Source organism: Gymnoscopelus braueri, assembly GCF_963280865.1.
Source record: "Gymnoscopelus braueri genome assembly, chromosome: 23".
NCBI classification, from domain to species: Eukaryota; Metazoa; Chordata; class Actinopteri; order Myctophiformes; family Myctophidae; genus Gymnoscopelus; species Gymnoscopelus braueri.
In genome coordinates this window covers 42,416,396-42,432,684 of record NC_137625.1, presented here as the reverse complement: position 1 = coordinate 42,432,684, position 16,289 = coordinate 42,416,396, and the positions used below count along the sequence as shown (strand labels likewise).

The window sequence follows — 16,289 nt, the reverse complement described above, 5'->3', positions numbered from 1 at the left end:
AAAGTGCAAACACTATGTTGAAGTTTATCCATGACGGTCGTGACAGACGACCACGTCGTGTGATCTATGGCTAGTTACAAAGTAACTAACTAGAAGACAAGAGGCAAGTATTTATATGCAGACCTTTGGAGCAGGTGGACAGAAAGAAAGAAAGAAAGAAAGAAAGAAAGAAAGAAAGAAAGAAAGAAAGAAAGAAAGAAAGAAAGAAAGAAAGGAAGACAAGATCCGTGATGAAATGACAGCTAGACAATCCTCCTACGTCATTTTAATTTGCATAGATTGTCTTTATATGGAGAGAGTTTTACAATAATGAGGAAGAGGCGGCAGCAATAAAGCCACGTGATCTAGACTAATGTTTCAAACTTACATTGATGCGGATCTATGGATCAGATCACTTAGACCTGGACAGCTTAGATCAACTTGATCCTGTCAGTTATAGAGTGCGTTAAGTTCAATTGTCACAGTTATTGTGGAGATGTGGTGGTTCAGACAGGGAACGTGTTTTCTACCTGCCTTCCTGGTGGTCTGGTCATCAAGCACCTTCATTATTCCATACATCATTGCAGTTTTTGAAGGCCATGTCGATGTGCTGTTTCCATATATCAGGTAAGTTCATTGTTTATTATCATTTTATGTGTGTGTGTGTGTGTGTGTGTGTGTGTTTGTCGGACACACACATTTGGAACCCGTATTATATGCTTTACATTAGTTACACGTGTTTCAAACTGAAAACAATTAAAGTGAAATATATATAACCACCTTATAGGCTACTGCGGTAGTTTATTGTGGATGCATTCCTATAAATCAGTGCAGATCAACAGGAAAAATAATAAGTTAAGTTTCGTTTTACCAGGTGTTTGGCTGACATCCAACTGACAGACAGCTTGTCCTTAAATGGCTTTATCTCTGCTACTCACACTCACATTTTTCTTAGATATACAGTACCGTATATGCGTATATTATACTACAGTATACTATATATTTTACAATTAGATATACTATACTATTAATAGGTGACATGAATAACATTGAATATATATATATATATATATATATATATATATATATATATATATATATATATATATATATATATATATATATATATATATGTGTGTGTGTGTGTGTGTGTGTGTGTGTGTGTGTGTGTGTGTGTGTGTGTGCGTGCGTGCGTGCGTGTGTGTGTGTGTGGCATTTTAGGGCTCCCATATATAATGTGATGTTTGCATTTTTACTTACATTTCATAATTTTGGCCCATTGTGCCATAATCCATAAGTCCCATATTATGCATGTATGCATTGGAGTGGGAGTGGTTCTATTTTAGATTAGGAAATCTAAATGAGTATGCCCAGATCGGTTGGATGAAGTGTGCTACATTTTGTGTGATTTGTTTTTGAGATTATGTTTTGACAGACTACTTCAGAAACAATCATGAATAGGCTCAATAACAATAAAATATATATGTTTTAAAAAAGTATGAAAGAAAGAAAAAAGCATGAAAGTATGAAGTATGAAAGTATGAAATCCTCAATGTAAGAGTGTCAAAGGATCAAAAATGAGACTCCCCTTGCTAAGGTCACAGTGACAGGTCCTATAACCAACACATCCCAGAATAACAAACTATCAATGTGTGCTGAAGTCAAGCAAGCAAAATGTGAAAATCAGAATGAACCACTTGTGACTTGGTGTAACTATTTACGTTATCACCCATGAACTGATTTTAATTTAAGATTGTTCTTTTGTAGTGATTCAGGTGTCAATCCCCCAGAGAGCTGCATTTTTGGTTTGATGTCAGTCATCACTGCATTTGCAGGTATGTTCACTTCACTCACTAACAGAAAACTAACCATATTTTGGGCGGCCCCGAATGTTTATAGGCTATCAGTGGTTCTCAAACATTTTCATGTAAAGGACCCCCATAACGATATATATTTGGCCGCGGACCCCCATCTCAAATATTTAGTTGCAGGGATCCCCAGAAGCAAAGATTTGAGTTACAAATGTTTGCTTAAAAATATATATACATTCAAATTTAGCTGGGGACCCCCTTGAGGTCCCCGGACCCCACTTTGAGAACAAACAATTTATATGTTGCTCTGACACAACCCTAAAAAAGTTTACTCTTAGCTTACTCAAGGTTGGAATAACTAACTTCCCTTTTATAATAAAACTAAAAATGAAAGCAGAACATCAGTACCCTAGCCTGTGACAGTGTTTTAATTTGGCGTCGTTTCCTTTATATCTGCATTTAAGGGCACTGGTTCACATCCCGGTCTGCCCAGTCTGGTTGAAGTGTCAGACTGGCAGCCCAAATCCAGCCCCAGATCTTTGGCCTATGCACATTGGAGTCGCATTGGTTTTATGCAGTCTGAATCTATTCATACTGCATAAAACCAATCCAATTGGATCCAGCCAATCCAGCCTACATCAGTTTGGAAATCAAATTTAGGCTGGATATTGCCTGTCAGTCTGAATATGGCCTAAGGGCGCGCCCCCACCAAGAGTTGGCTGGCCGCTGATTGCAGAATCTGCCAATGCATTGTCAATGCAAATGCGTGGATTCCTGGTCTTGCGGATTTTTTCCAAGAATCCACGCATTTGCATTGACAATGCATTGGCAGATTCTGCAATCAGCGGCCAGCCAACTCTTGGTGGGGGCGCGCCCTAACTGCTCCCCTGTTGCTGTATAGATGGAATCCACTGCTCCTAATAGTTAGGATGGGTTAAATGGTTTGTTTGTTTGTTTATTTTCACTTACAAGAGAATTTAAAAAAATGATACACAAAGATTCAATAAAAATGTGAAGGAGAATGCCTAAAAACCCTCCAGGGGCTTGAGAAGTGGCATTCTCCAGGAATATTTGTACATTCATAGGATGAAATTGTGGAATAATATCTATTACAAATAAAACATTAATAGACTTGTCATACAGATGAAGAAACAAAACAAACAAAAAAACAATACGGACAAAATAACAAAGAAAAGAAAAGAAACAGCAAAAACATATTGCAAATATAAAAGTCAAAGGAACAAAAAGTAAACCTCTAGGGATAATATTGAATGGACCCAGGTTCATTCAACATACTGTATGTGCAAATGTACTGTACTAAATACGCCTAGAACAATTAAAGGGGACACCATTATTATTTAAGCATTTAAGCAATCCTAACTATTAGAAGCAGGAAATGGAAAGAAGTTTGACAAGTTTGACAAGTTTGACAAGTTTGACAAGTTTGACAAGTTTGACAAATCTTTCAGTATAAAGAAAACATCACATGGATGCACCTGGGACATATCATCAGTGTTGTAGCCTGAGGTCATCGAGTGTTTCTCACCAAACATTTCATTTCAGTACTTTTACTTTTGGTACTTTAAGTACATTTTGATACCAATACATTTGTACTTTTACTCAAGTACATTTTGAGCACCAAACTTTTACTTGTAACAGAGTACTTTTCTACAATGCAGTATTGATACTTTTACTTAAGTAAAACATTTTAGTACTTTTTCCACCACTGGTTTTAAGCTTACTGCTGTTGCTGTTACAACACTCAAATTTCCCCCACGGTGATCAGTAAAGGTCTAATGTTATGGTATCTCTCCCGCAGCACTGACCACGATGTATTGCAGATATAAGTTCGTGCAGAGACTCAGTGAGCAAACAGCTGCGGTGCGTCCTTCACTCAACAAGGCTGCTTTGTGGGTTGGAATGGTCTCCTGTGTGGGAATGTGTATCGTTGCTACATTTCAGGTACGTTCTCTCGCACATTATAATTACATAATGTTTCACGGAGTAGAAGAAATACACGCACACTTGAGAAATAAGAGCAAATTATTTAATTTGCTTGTTCACAATGTCTACTCTAGGTCATACAGCCAACACGTTCTAATGGCTCAGGGAGAACTCTGCCAGGCTACGTAAAATGACATGATTTAGTGCACATAATGCTGGCTTTTTCAGCATGTAAGATGCATTTTTGCCATTTATTACAGATAGTAGAGAGACTGAAAAGCAAGGACAGAGAGAGAGAGAGGAGGGACAGACTGGGGTCAGATTCAAACCCAGGCCCTCACACATAAATCGTTGCTGTAGGACAAAAAGCCTTGTATCTCCATATTTAAACTTTTATGTTTTTTTAAAGGTGTCGTGCAATGCAACAAGCTTGTAGATCCATTATTTTGGCTTTTTCAGAAAACGTTTGAAAGTGAACGTGAAAGGTGGTTATGTCTGTCTGTGGGTTTTGCAAATATTGAACCAATGAAAAGTATTAACATTAGCTTGTGACGAAATACTGCATTGGATCCATTGGAACACAGGTTCCTTTTTCCATGACCTGAAAAGTAACGGTTTTGGACATACAAGGTTTCGCCCGACAGCGACGATACGGCCCACTGGCTTTTTCAGCATTTTCACAGTGCTTCGAACCCTTCAGAGTGAGCTCTCAAGACATAAACTGCATTGGGAAATATTATGTCAGACTTTCCTCTTCACAATAGAAGAATAGGATTCAGGTTTAAAAATCTATACATTTGCTTGTTAACCCATTCAAACCGGGAACGCATCTGTGTAACCATTATTTTATACTTTGGATATAAAGAAATAGCAGATATACAAGCTCATAGCGTGGCACCGAGTGCTGCGCTATGAGCTTGCCGATCTGCTATTCAAATCTTTGAATATATATATTTTTAAAGCAAACTTTTTAACTCAAATCTTTGCTTCTGGGGATTCTACAAGTTTAACCGTTCAAGTCCTAACAGTTTTTAATTTTTTTAAACTTATTTTGCTATAATATCAGTGGTTTTCAAACCTTTTTCATGTCAAGGACCCCCAAAATGATATGTATTTGTCCGCGGACGCCCATCTGTTTTGATCCAGGGACCCCCAGAAGCAAAGATTTGAGTAAAAAATATATATATTCAAAGATTTGCAAAAATGTTTATGATTTCCTTTCAAAAATTGCAGATCTACAAGCTCATAGCTTAGCACTCTATGAGCTTGTACAGTATATCTGCGTATATCTGCGTTCCCGGCTTTAATGGGTTAAAGAAAAAATAACAAAAAAGCATGTTTTTCTTTTGTATCATTTCAGGAAACAATGAAGATCAATAACTATAGGTTCACACCTCATGATGCAGGTGCCATCGTGTTCTTCGTCTCTGGTGTGTTGTACGCCATTCTCCAGGCTGTTATTTCATATTGTGCATATCCCGGATGCGGATCGTCCCTCGCAGTGTGTCACGTACGCACTGCTATTGCCTCCATCGCCTTTGTGGCACTTTTCCCCGGTATCCTTTCATACCCAATGGGCACAAGTTGGACAGTGATGTGTTTCAATGGCAAGTTGAGAGGTTATCAGGCTTCATTTTAGAATCAGAATATAATTTTTGTGTGTGTGTAATAACATTTCTAATTATAACTTATATATGTATATATATATATATGTATATATATATATATATATATATATATATATATATATATATATATATATATATATATATATATGTATATATATATATATATATATATATATTATATATTATATATATATATATTGGCTTAAGTGCTGATGATGCTGATGGAGTACCGTTTTTATTCAGTGTTCGTGTCTATAGGATGACTCAGTTCAGTTTTTGTGGCTATAGGATGACTCAGTTCCTTTATGCAACTCTGTGGTATAACAGATTTTCTGACTGGTATAATTCCCATAGTGTGCCAAGTTAAACCATACGTACATACTGTGCACTTCCTCACAGATGTGTTTTTTTTTCTCCCCCCCCAATGTACAGTACGATGTAGACATTAGACAAGGGGTGTCAAATTCATTTTATGTCACAGGCCAGATTGGTTAAAAATGCAACTTTGTGCAGGCTTAAATCATCTTTATGCGTTGGGATGCTCCCAATGCTCTGAAATGCACAACAAACAGAACATGATGGTAGCATTCTTAGGCTGTTGATTACTTGATCTAGAACTAGACACGAATGTGTACTGTATAGTGTATATTTTATTTGCATTTATCTTATTTGATTTAGAATACGATAACAAAATTAAAGTAAGAGTAGACAGTGTTGAGGTATACAAATACATAGTCATTGTTGCACATGTTAAAACTGAGCAGTACACAGAGGGTATACATTCCATGTAAATACAAGTTATTTGCTGCTTTTATGGTGATTTGCCATGTTAAGTGTGGTTTTTCTTAACTGTCAATTCAGCGATCATCGCTTCTTTCTTCATCGACCCTATAGAGGATAAAATAATTATCCTAAAGCCAGCTGATAAGGTACTGTATGAGGGTTTAAGGCTTCTCAATAAAAACATATGATCAATATGATTCAATATTGACAAAGTATTTGTTATTAGCTGTTGTTAGCCGAGGATGACTATATCTCTGTCTCTGTCATTGTAGGACTGTCTTCCATCTAGACATTAACTTATAGCATGTATCTACCATTGAAGGACTATGTCTTCCATCTAGACATTAATCTTATAGCACTTATCTCTCATTGTAGGACTATGTCTTCCATCTAGACATTAATCTTATAGCACTTATTTCTCATTGTAGGACTATGTCCCTCATCTAGTCAGCACGGTCAGTGAATGGATTGCTGCCTTCAGCTTTGTCTGTTTCTTCTTCACCTACATTGATGAATTCAAAGTGAGTATCACAACAACTGCGCCAGTCAGTAAAGTAGACGATTGATTGATTGATTGATTGATTGATTGATTGATTGATTGATTGATTGATTGATTGATTGATTTCCTTCATCTGATGGATTCTCATGATTTCTGTCCCTTTTCATTTCTTACAGCGGTTTACCCTGAAGGTGAAGATAGACTTGAACATAGACTTATCAGAGTGTTCTTGACCATAGACCCCTACTGCAAATGTCAGCTAATCATTTCATATCAGTATTGACCAATTCAAAAGCTATATCTAATGATGTGAAGCTGAATCATTTTGTAACCACATAGATCATTATACATTTTATACTGTAGATTTTGCATTGAAATCACTGCTTGCTGGAATTCTGATTTACAACTGTAATCTTTATTGACTTAAGTACTGTTTGTGCATGTGCGCACACAAAACTGACATCTATTTTTTTAATAATATACTGTATGTATATTTTTTTCTATATTATATATATATTATATTTGTTTCTATTTGTATTCATGTAACCACCTGGATTCAAATGCTAGTCTCCCAGATGGGAAAACATACATAATACTGCAAAGGGGAACCCTTCCTTGGTCAGGGAAGATAATAGGCTTCTGATCTTCAGGCAGGGCTACATTGCTACATTATCCTTAAATGACATTATTTATGTCGTACCCAGTGAAATGTCTGCTTGCACTTTCCTTTTGGTTGTTGTCCTGTGACCTGAGATGACTAATATGGGAAGTACATTCTACAGGCACATGATTACTTCACATGCTGTAAGATTCAACTCATGCCACAACATGTGACAATACACCTCTCATTGTAACAATATGATGTTTTTCTTATAGCAACCTTTTAATTTCAAGGACCCCCAGTTTGATATGCATAACGCCACGGACCCCCATTTGATACTGAACCACTATCGAGGTCAAAATGCATCTGCTGTGAATGCAAACATTATACACTGAATAAACAATGCACCTTCATGAGTGAATAGCTATGGGATCAAAAATGTAAAACAGGGAACATTTGGGCCCAGTTCTGTCCAAAAACTTTCCCAGTTCTAAAAAACAAACAAAAAACTAGCTGGACCAATTCTCCGGTTGCCCACATGACAGCCTGATAGGTATTAACCAACATGAATGTTCTCAAGACACCAATTTGAGATACCACCAATCATTTATAAAAGGGAATATACTGATTGCGTTTTTTTTATTGAATATTTTATTGATTTTATTTTAAGTAAAAAAAAAAGAGGCTTGTTTCCAAAATAAAAATGTCCAGTATATGTACTGCATTTAGTCACTTTATTTTATTAACACTTTAAATACTGCTGAGCTGGAAAATAAAGGTGCTTTTTTTAAAACATTTTGACGCAATGTGTATTGAATGTTTATTTCAGGCAAAGCTCACAGCAAAATAAAACACTCAATAGCTGTGGTGGTTTTGTGTTATACCTATACACTCCATATACAAGATGTTACACAAAATACCTTCAGTATAACACCCAACCTAACTTAACATCAACAACAATGAACAACCAAATGAGTCCATTTGGTTACATTTGTATACTCTCAGAGTTCATTTGACAGCATGGGGCATTATGGTCTGAGTAAAGCGCGTTACTAATTGACCCTTGGCACAGCCAATTTATTAAGCATCATGTTTTTTTTTCTCATATTGATGCGGTCAGGCGTCAGGCTCTAAACCCTGTGTGTCCAAAAGTGTTAGTTTTCAAGAAATGCAAAAAAAATAAACCCCCGTGTTCCAATGGATCCAATTTAGTTTTTATTTAGTCACGAGCTGTTGTTAATACTTCTCATTGGTTAAATATACATATAATTTATAAAACACACACTTTCAACCTGGCGTCCCTATTTTGGGCATGTTTTGTTTTGCGGAAATTTAAATGTTTAACTTTTTCTTGACACTGTCATACAAAGTGTAAAATAGAGCATTCATTGACAGTGGTGTAAAGTAACTAAGAACATTTACTCACATACTGGACTTTTACTTTACTGGAGTATTTCCAATTTTCTGTACTTCTACTCCACTACATCTCAGAAGCCAATATTATACTTTTACTCCAGTATAATTATTAGACAACTTTAGTTACTTTATAGATTTTGATTATCACAAAACATACATTAATCACTTCAGCCCTATATACATTTGGGCCATTTGCATCGTCATGCGACACATTGTGAGCTTGTAGATCCGTTTTATTTTTTTTAAATGTATAAATTTTAAAACTTGTGAAATGGGACATTCTGCATAATGAGTACTTTCTACATTTGGTACTTTTGATACCAATACTTTTGTACTTTTACTCAAATACATTTTGAATACCAAACTTGTACTTCTAACAGACTGTTTCTTCTATAGGGTATTGATACTTTTACTTAAGTACAAAATGTGAGTACTTCTTCCATCACTGTTCATTGGTTTCTGCCTGACAGTGATGAAATAAGAGATGATTATCCAATCCATGGATGAATCAATTTTGCACATTTGTTAATCAGAATCAGTTTAATTGTCACATCACAGGTTCACAGATGTAAAATTCATTTTTATGGTTTAATGGTTCCTTCATGGCACCAGAATGAAACATGTATCTGTGCAGTAAAATGTACAACATTTGATTCATGACAAATATTTTCATTCCAAGTCCAGTTGAAAACAAAGGGTTAGATTTGCTGGGGGTGGGGGATAAATCCTTGCCTCTGCTTTTGATATCCCCCCTCTGGTCATTTAGAAACATTTTTTAAATACATGCATTTCCTTTTGGGAAATGTAGACTTTGTCTGCTATGTTTGACAGTTATGTTTGAAAATATTATAATTTAACAGTTTAATTCATGTGTGACCCTAATTGGGGATTTGTCCAAATCTGTAAAAAATATATCCATTTTCTTTTATTCCAAAATAGAGAAAATAGCAGATCCACAAGCTCACAATGCAGGTGGGAGGTGGTCTCTCTACTGTACTCTTCCATTGAGACATTTACATGCTGTGGTCAGGTGGGACACCTACTGGTGGACAAGAGGTAGTGCATACAACCCAGAAGGCAAATAGCTCATCACATGGGGGTTCCAGGTTTGTCTCTTGGGTAGAACATACAAGTTACAGACTGACGCTTTAACATAATAAAGTAGCTCTTACAACTGTATATATAATCCACAACAAATGCAGACAGAACTGCCAAAGCATGTGACTTTAGACAATCTCCAGGCATGCAAACAGCCCCGAGGTGAAAAAGGTGACAACATGTTGGGTTTTTTTCGGGTCAGGTGTCACACAATTGCCCTATTTGGATTAAAAACGGCTATTGTAGCTGAAAAGCTACACGTTTGCATGTCTGATCTCTTTCAAAGACGTTCGACTGTAAAAATAGGACATTGTGCACACACACACACACACGTTGTTAGTATTTGTATAAAACTACTTTATACAGTCCTGTGTTCTATGAATTACTGATGAAAAGTCAGTAAGAGAGCATTTCATTTCTTTCTTGAAATGACTTTCACACTAAACGCAATTATTACCAGAGACAGAGACTTTGCTATGACTGTCTGACCAGGGCTGGACAATTAACCAAAAATATATTGAAACTGACATTTAGAATCGATCACCAACTTCATCTTGCTGAAATCCAGACGAGTTTCATTTCATACATACATATATATATATTTTTTTACATTTCATATTATCAACGAAGCAACATGGGAAAGTTCTAATGGTTCTAATTTTTTATAATAGACTAAATTGGTTAGCCTGATTAAACACTTAAGCCCTGTATTATACGTCATTATTCAACATCCTACACGTGCCTCAATTACGAATTGAATATAGGCTGAACTACAAGCTTGTAGATCGGCTATTTTCGGTGCGCGACATCCGTCGTACGATGAAGAAATCATAAGGCACGTCTAGCTAAGTGCCGGTGCCAAACAGACAGTGTTCTGGTGCTGGTAGAGGACGGAGGAAGCATGTCAGTCACTGAAAGATGATTCAGAACCAGAGCTGTCATTGTCATCCTGTTCCTCTGTATTCCTCTGGCCTTCGTCAGGCACAGGTGCATCTGGTGAGCTGTGAACAGTAAGCCATGACAAGAAGGTTACAGGTTATGAACTGCATACTGTGTATGTAATTTATGCAGTGGTGGAAAAAGTACTCAAATGTTTTACTTAAGTACATTTTGAGGAACTTTTACTTTACTAGCGTATTTCCAATTTTCTGTACTTCTACTCCACTACATCTCAGAGGTAAATATTGTGCTTTTACTTTTATTATTTGAATTATTTGAAAACTTTAGTAACTAGTTACTTTGTAGATTTTGATTATTATTGCAAAACATACATTAACCTACAAGCTCACAATGCGTTGCGATGCGACACATTGTGAGCTTGTGGATCTGCTATTTTCGAACGATCATCTTGAACATGTGAAATGGGACATTCTGCACAATGAATACTTTTACTTTTGGTACTTTAAGTACATTTTGATACCAATACTTTTGTACTGTTACTCAAGTACATTATTAGTATTTCTGCATTGCAGTATTACTACTTTTACTTGTAAAGAATGTGAGTACTTCTCCCACCACTGATTAAAACCATAGAGACCTGGTTGGTTCATTCAGACAGACATGTGTTACAGCTACAACTGTAGTGAAATGTGACTGAATGCTTAACAGCACTGAAGGTAATTAAAGCACTCACTCAAGCAGGTTGGGATCCAGACCTTCCAGCACCATTTTGTTCTTTATCGCCATGACTGGGACCCCCTGTGAAAGAGAAGGCAAAGTTAAACAAAACAAAGCAAATTTGTTTTTTTTCCCAGGAATGTATGCAGTTTATGTGGTTGATACACTAACTGTAAAATCACAGTTACAGGGCCCTATTTTGCCCTGTAACTTTTCTTACCTTTTATATGATATTATGGTATCCTAAGACGAGTGGTAAAGTAGGAAAAACTCATAACTCCATCCCGAGTCGACCACAGCTAAAAACCAGAGCCTATGGGACTGACGCTACATCGCGTATTTTAATAGCTTTTTTTGGTGAGATCTAACGTTCTTATGGACAGAAACCCCTCCACAATGTTTTTGTCCCTAATGGGCCGCCGTAGTATTGACAAAGTGATGTGGGTGACGTCACTAGTGAAATCTCGTCTTGCGAGACTTCCGGAGAGGCGCATCCAACATAAACACTGTGGAGAGTTTTCTGTCGTTAGACGTTAGATCTCACAAAAAAGAAGGGAAAAAAGCTATTAAAATACGCAATCTATCTCGGGTTTTTAGCTGCGGTCGACTCGGGATGGAGTTATGAGTTTTTTCTGCTGTACCACTCGTCCTAGGATATCATATAAAAAGGTAAGAAAAATGTCGGGTGGAATTCTCGTACCAGGTTTTAGGACTTAACTTAAGACCAGGAGGCGTGGCCAATGGCGTTTGGCCACTCAATATAGCAAAACAGCATTGGCCACGCTTCCAGGTCAAGTCATAAGTTAAGACGTGCAAAATAGGGCCCACACACTCATGGGGGTCCATTTGGTTCCAGAGTTACAGACCTGTAAGGGTCCATTTGGTTCCATTTATACACACACTCTCAGAGTTAAATTAATAATGAGGATTTAACAGTGTGAGTTTCATGGTAAACTCACCATTTTGACCATTTTTAGATATCGGGCATAGTGTGGATCATTGGCCACTGTCATGATATTTTCTGCTACAGGCTCTGTTGGCTCCTGAGTAGGTTCTGGTACGTTCTGAGAGGTCTGGTAGAGGGGAAGAAGAATATTCTGATAAAATATGTATTGATAAAAAAAATTAATCGGACCCAAAACAAAAAGGCATCTAAGCATTTCTATGTACCTCTGGAGGTGGCACTGACACCACTGCAGGAACAGAACCATTTTGGCTTTGATTGACTACCGGTCCATTGGTCTCTCCTGTTTGGTTCTCACTGATACTCTCAACTTTGACATCCTCCAACCCAGGAATAGAGGACAGCTGTGGAGAGATTGAGAGAATATTCACTATATAGCTTATAGCACAATACAAACACAGACTCTACGCTGTATGAATATCATGTGCACACAACGCCATTAAGAAGTGTTCAGTGTTCAAGATAGCATAATGCAGTGGTTTTCAACATGGGGTCCAGGGACCCCCAGGGGTCCTTGAGATGGCTCCAGGGGATCCCCAGCTAAATGATTCATAGTTAATCTTCACCATAATTACATGTACAAGTAAATACAACTAGAGAACATACAATAATGTCTATTTGATCAGAGTTTCACTATTATCTCTATACCTACAGTAAGTAGACAGTAGTGGAATTCTGGACCAAATGACAGACCATATCGGACCAAATGAAGTCTAACAATAAACATGTTCTTTGACCGGGGTTCCAAAAACAGAGGTTGAGAATCACTGAACACATGTGGAGACAAGTTGAATAGCTGACCTTTGCTTCCAAAATGCTGAGTGTCGTTTCAATTTGCTGTATTCGGAGGGATATACTTGCAAGTTTCTGTGAGAGACAAGTTGTGACAGAAGAACAGCATTGTGTTATACAGCTGCTACATTGATTTAGAAGTAACTAGTGACCGAGCCAAGAGGGTGAAGTAATCATTGGAGGGTAAATGGTAGAGACTGAAGCATTACCTCTTCACAGACTGTTGAAAAGCGGTTGAGAAACCTGACTGTGTGAACAATGAACTGATTGAGATAAGCTACAATCCTCCTCTGTTGTATGGCTGGGACCTGATAGGAACAGAGACATGATCATCAATAACAGACATTATCATGATGGTCAATAGACATGATCATCAATAACAGACATTATCATGATGGTCAATAATCGATAGGCTACATGATGTTCAATAGAGACACCATGATCATCAATAACAGACATGATCAATAATCGATATTGGTAAACCTGTGATGTGACGTTGAAGATGACACAGTAAAATATGAGTGCTATTGGGAGTGTGAATGATATTTTGTTGTTGTTAAAAGGTTAAAGCTCTATTTTCTGATAGAAATCACTGAGAGTGTTTGTTCAGTAACAGGGGTCTCTCTGTCTCTCCAGCACTTTAATAAACAGACATATATTTCAAGGTGGGTTCCAATTTCATCCAATCAGGAGAGAGCACCAGTTTCTGTTATAGGGCACGTTCGAAAATTACGCACCGGAGCACACTCGCCTATTAGTTTGTATTGGCCAGTGCGCTCAGTGCTGTATTTTCGAACGCACCCATAGTGTTCCAGTTCTAATTTGATAATATTTTTTTTTTGTTACACTTCTAATTTCACTTGTTTATTCTGTTACTGAACAAACACTGTGTATAGCATGATTACCGGAATCAGAATATAGAGCTATTTAACACTCATTTTAACAACAGTGTATATCATTGGTTCTCAAAGTGGAGTCCGCGGACCCCCAGGGGTCCTTGAAGGAGTTCCAGGGGGTCCCCAGCTAAATTATGGATAGTTAGGAACCAAATTGACCCTTATGGGTCTGTAACCCTGAGAGTGTACAAATGGAACCAAATGGACCCGTCAGGGTCCATTTGGTTCCAGAAATAGAAATTTGGTCCCAGAAATAGAAATGTCATTAAATGGGGGTCCGTAGCCTAATGCATGTCAAACTGGGTCCTTTAAACAATTAAAAATCACTAATAGTAGTGATTTTTAATTGTTTAAAGGACCCAGTTTGAAAAGATATGCCAGGGACTTTTACTGCTCTATTAGTAATAGAGCAGTAAAAGTCCCTGGCATATCTTTTCAAATAGGGGTCCGCGGGCTAAATAAGTGTCAATTTAGGGGCCCTTGACATGAAAAAGTTTGAGAACCACTGCCACTGGTGTATATCACTTATAATTATAAATAACGCAACATTTAATGAGGGTGTAAAGATAAACCGTGAGGGGATTTGGTTACATCTACATCCTCCGAGAGTTACAAATAGATACATTATTAACACTCAGGCTTGTATTGTGATGATGTACACAATGCAAATCATAATCCAGCCATGATTTCCTGCAACATCACAAAACGTTAGGAATCTCTATCTGACTAGCCCATACATGAATTAACTTCAACCTGGTGTTTGCACTCTCTCCCTTTTTGGTCCGTACATCTACATAAACGTTCAGATTTCAAATATAAAGTGCTGACCACATGGCCACGGATGTTACAATTATATACGGCCCCTCAGAAGTACCCGTATCTTCCGTATTGTTCAATAAAAAGCATTTTAATCCGATCGGTGGCCATTTTCTTCGTATTTTCGCCGTACGCTTTCAACAGCGCGACCCTATCGGTAGGGAGGTGTATTGCACTCTGATACATTATAACTCTATGATCAAATGGCCACCAATCGGATTAAAATACTTTTGTATTGAACAATACGGGATATACGGGTACCTTTGGGGGGCCGTACATAATTTTAACATCCATGGCCATGAGGTATGCACTTTATATTTGAAATCTGAACGTTTATGTAGATGTACGGGCCATAAATGGAGAAAGTGCAAACACTATGTTGAAGTCCATCCATGACGCTCGTGACAGACGACCGTCATGTGATCCATGGCGTCTCTTATCTGACCTGAGAGGCACAGATCTGTTTTGAATGTAACGATGTAACGTAATGAAAGTAATGTAACGTCGTAATGCAGTATACACAGCCTTTTTAAATACATTATTGTCTTTCTCATGAGCATAATGGAACCACTAACCTTAGTCAGATCAACTCCAGACCCGACGATCGGTAAGCCGTCCTCATCCATGTTAGATCTATAGTGATATAATTAAAGATAAAAGTGTTTATTTCATGTTTATATTTCACACGCACAACTAGATAATTGTGAAATGTTTCATATCATGTGAACAAACTGTGATCGTAATGGGCGTGACTTCACGGGCTCGTCCTGGACTCTTCCGGGTCCAGTAGCCAATGGGGGGCTGTGTTTAGAGCTTTTAATTTGAATGCTCAATAATCAACAACATCCGTTAAAACTGTATGGTCATGCGTTGCCATGTCTGCGTATTATAAGCGACTGTGGGCTTATTTTTCTGTAAATTGCTTGTAAAAAATCGGTAGTTGGGTTGTGTTTTTTTTACGGTTGTTTCTAAAGTGTAGTTGCTTATTTTGTTTTGTTTCCTAATGTTGTTTAAACCAGTGGTTCTCAAACAATTTCATGTCAAGATGGAAAATTAATATGTATTTGTCTGGACAAATGGACCCCCATCTGAAAATATTGTATGCCAGGACTGGGACCCCCATACAAGATTTCTGTTGATAAAATGTTTCAAAAGCTGGGGGTCAGCACACATTATACATTTTTATTTTACACATTTTTAAAAATGTCTTCTTCTTCTTCTTCTTCTTCTTCTTCTTAAAAAAAAAGACTATAGAGTCTGAGAAATCTTAGTTGTATGTGTAGTGCCTCTGCTTTGTCACAAGATGGAGCACTTTCACAACATTCATTCAAAAGCATTCAGAAAAATAACAGCATAGCCTGGCCTAATGATTAGTATGTAGGGCAACAGGGTAGGTGGGCACTAGGGACATCTGGGCACCTCGATGTAAAATAGGCTATTTTGTC

The 16,289-nt window shown here is 37.4% G+C and overlaps 2 protein-coding genes across 2 annotated transcripts; one reads left to right on the top strand and one right to left on the bottom strand.

Annotated features, from left to right (window-relative positions):
- Positions 1-334: 334 nt before the first annotated feature.
- dram1 (DNA-damage regulated autophagy modulator 1) lies at positions 335-8,034 on the top strand. Its single transcript, XM_080421466.1, has 7 exons — positions 335-606; positions 1,747-1,814; positions 3,610-3,752; positions 5,095-5,290; positions 6,224-6,291; positions 6,574-6,666; positions 6,821-8,034. Exons 1-7 carry the CDS (start codon positions 476-478, stop codon positions 6,875-6,877), a joined length of 756 nt encoding a protein of 251 aa, XP_080277592.1. The 5' UTR covers positions 335-475; the 3' UTR covers positions 6,878-8,034.
- A 1,149-nt stretch (positions 8,035-9,183) lies between these two features.
- On the bottom strand, positions 9,184-15,597 carry washc3 (WASH complex subunit 3). The gene is made up of 7 exons (XM_080421415.1): positions 15,420-15,597; positions 13,342-13,440; positions 13,142-13,207; positions 12,547-12,684; positions 12,336-12,449; positions 11,393-11,457; positions 9,184-10,760 (listed from the first exon to the last, which is right to left on the bottom strand). The coding sequence occupies exons 1-7, from the start codon at positions 15,468-15,470 to the stop codon at positions 10,664-10,666; spliced, it is 630 nt and encodes a 209-aa protein (XP_080277541.1). The 5' UTR covers positions 15,471-15,597; the 3' UTR covers positions 9,184-10,663.
- Positions 15,598-16,289: the final 692 nt, after the last annotated feature.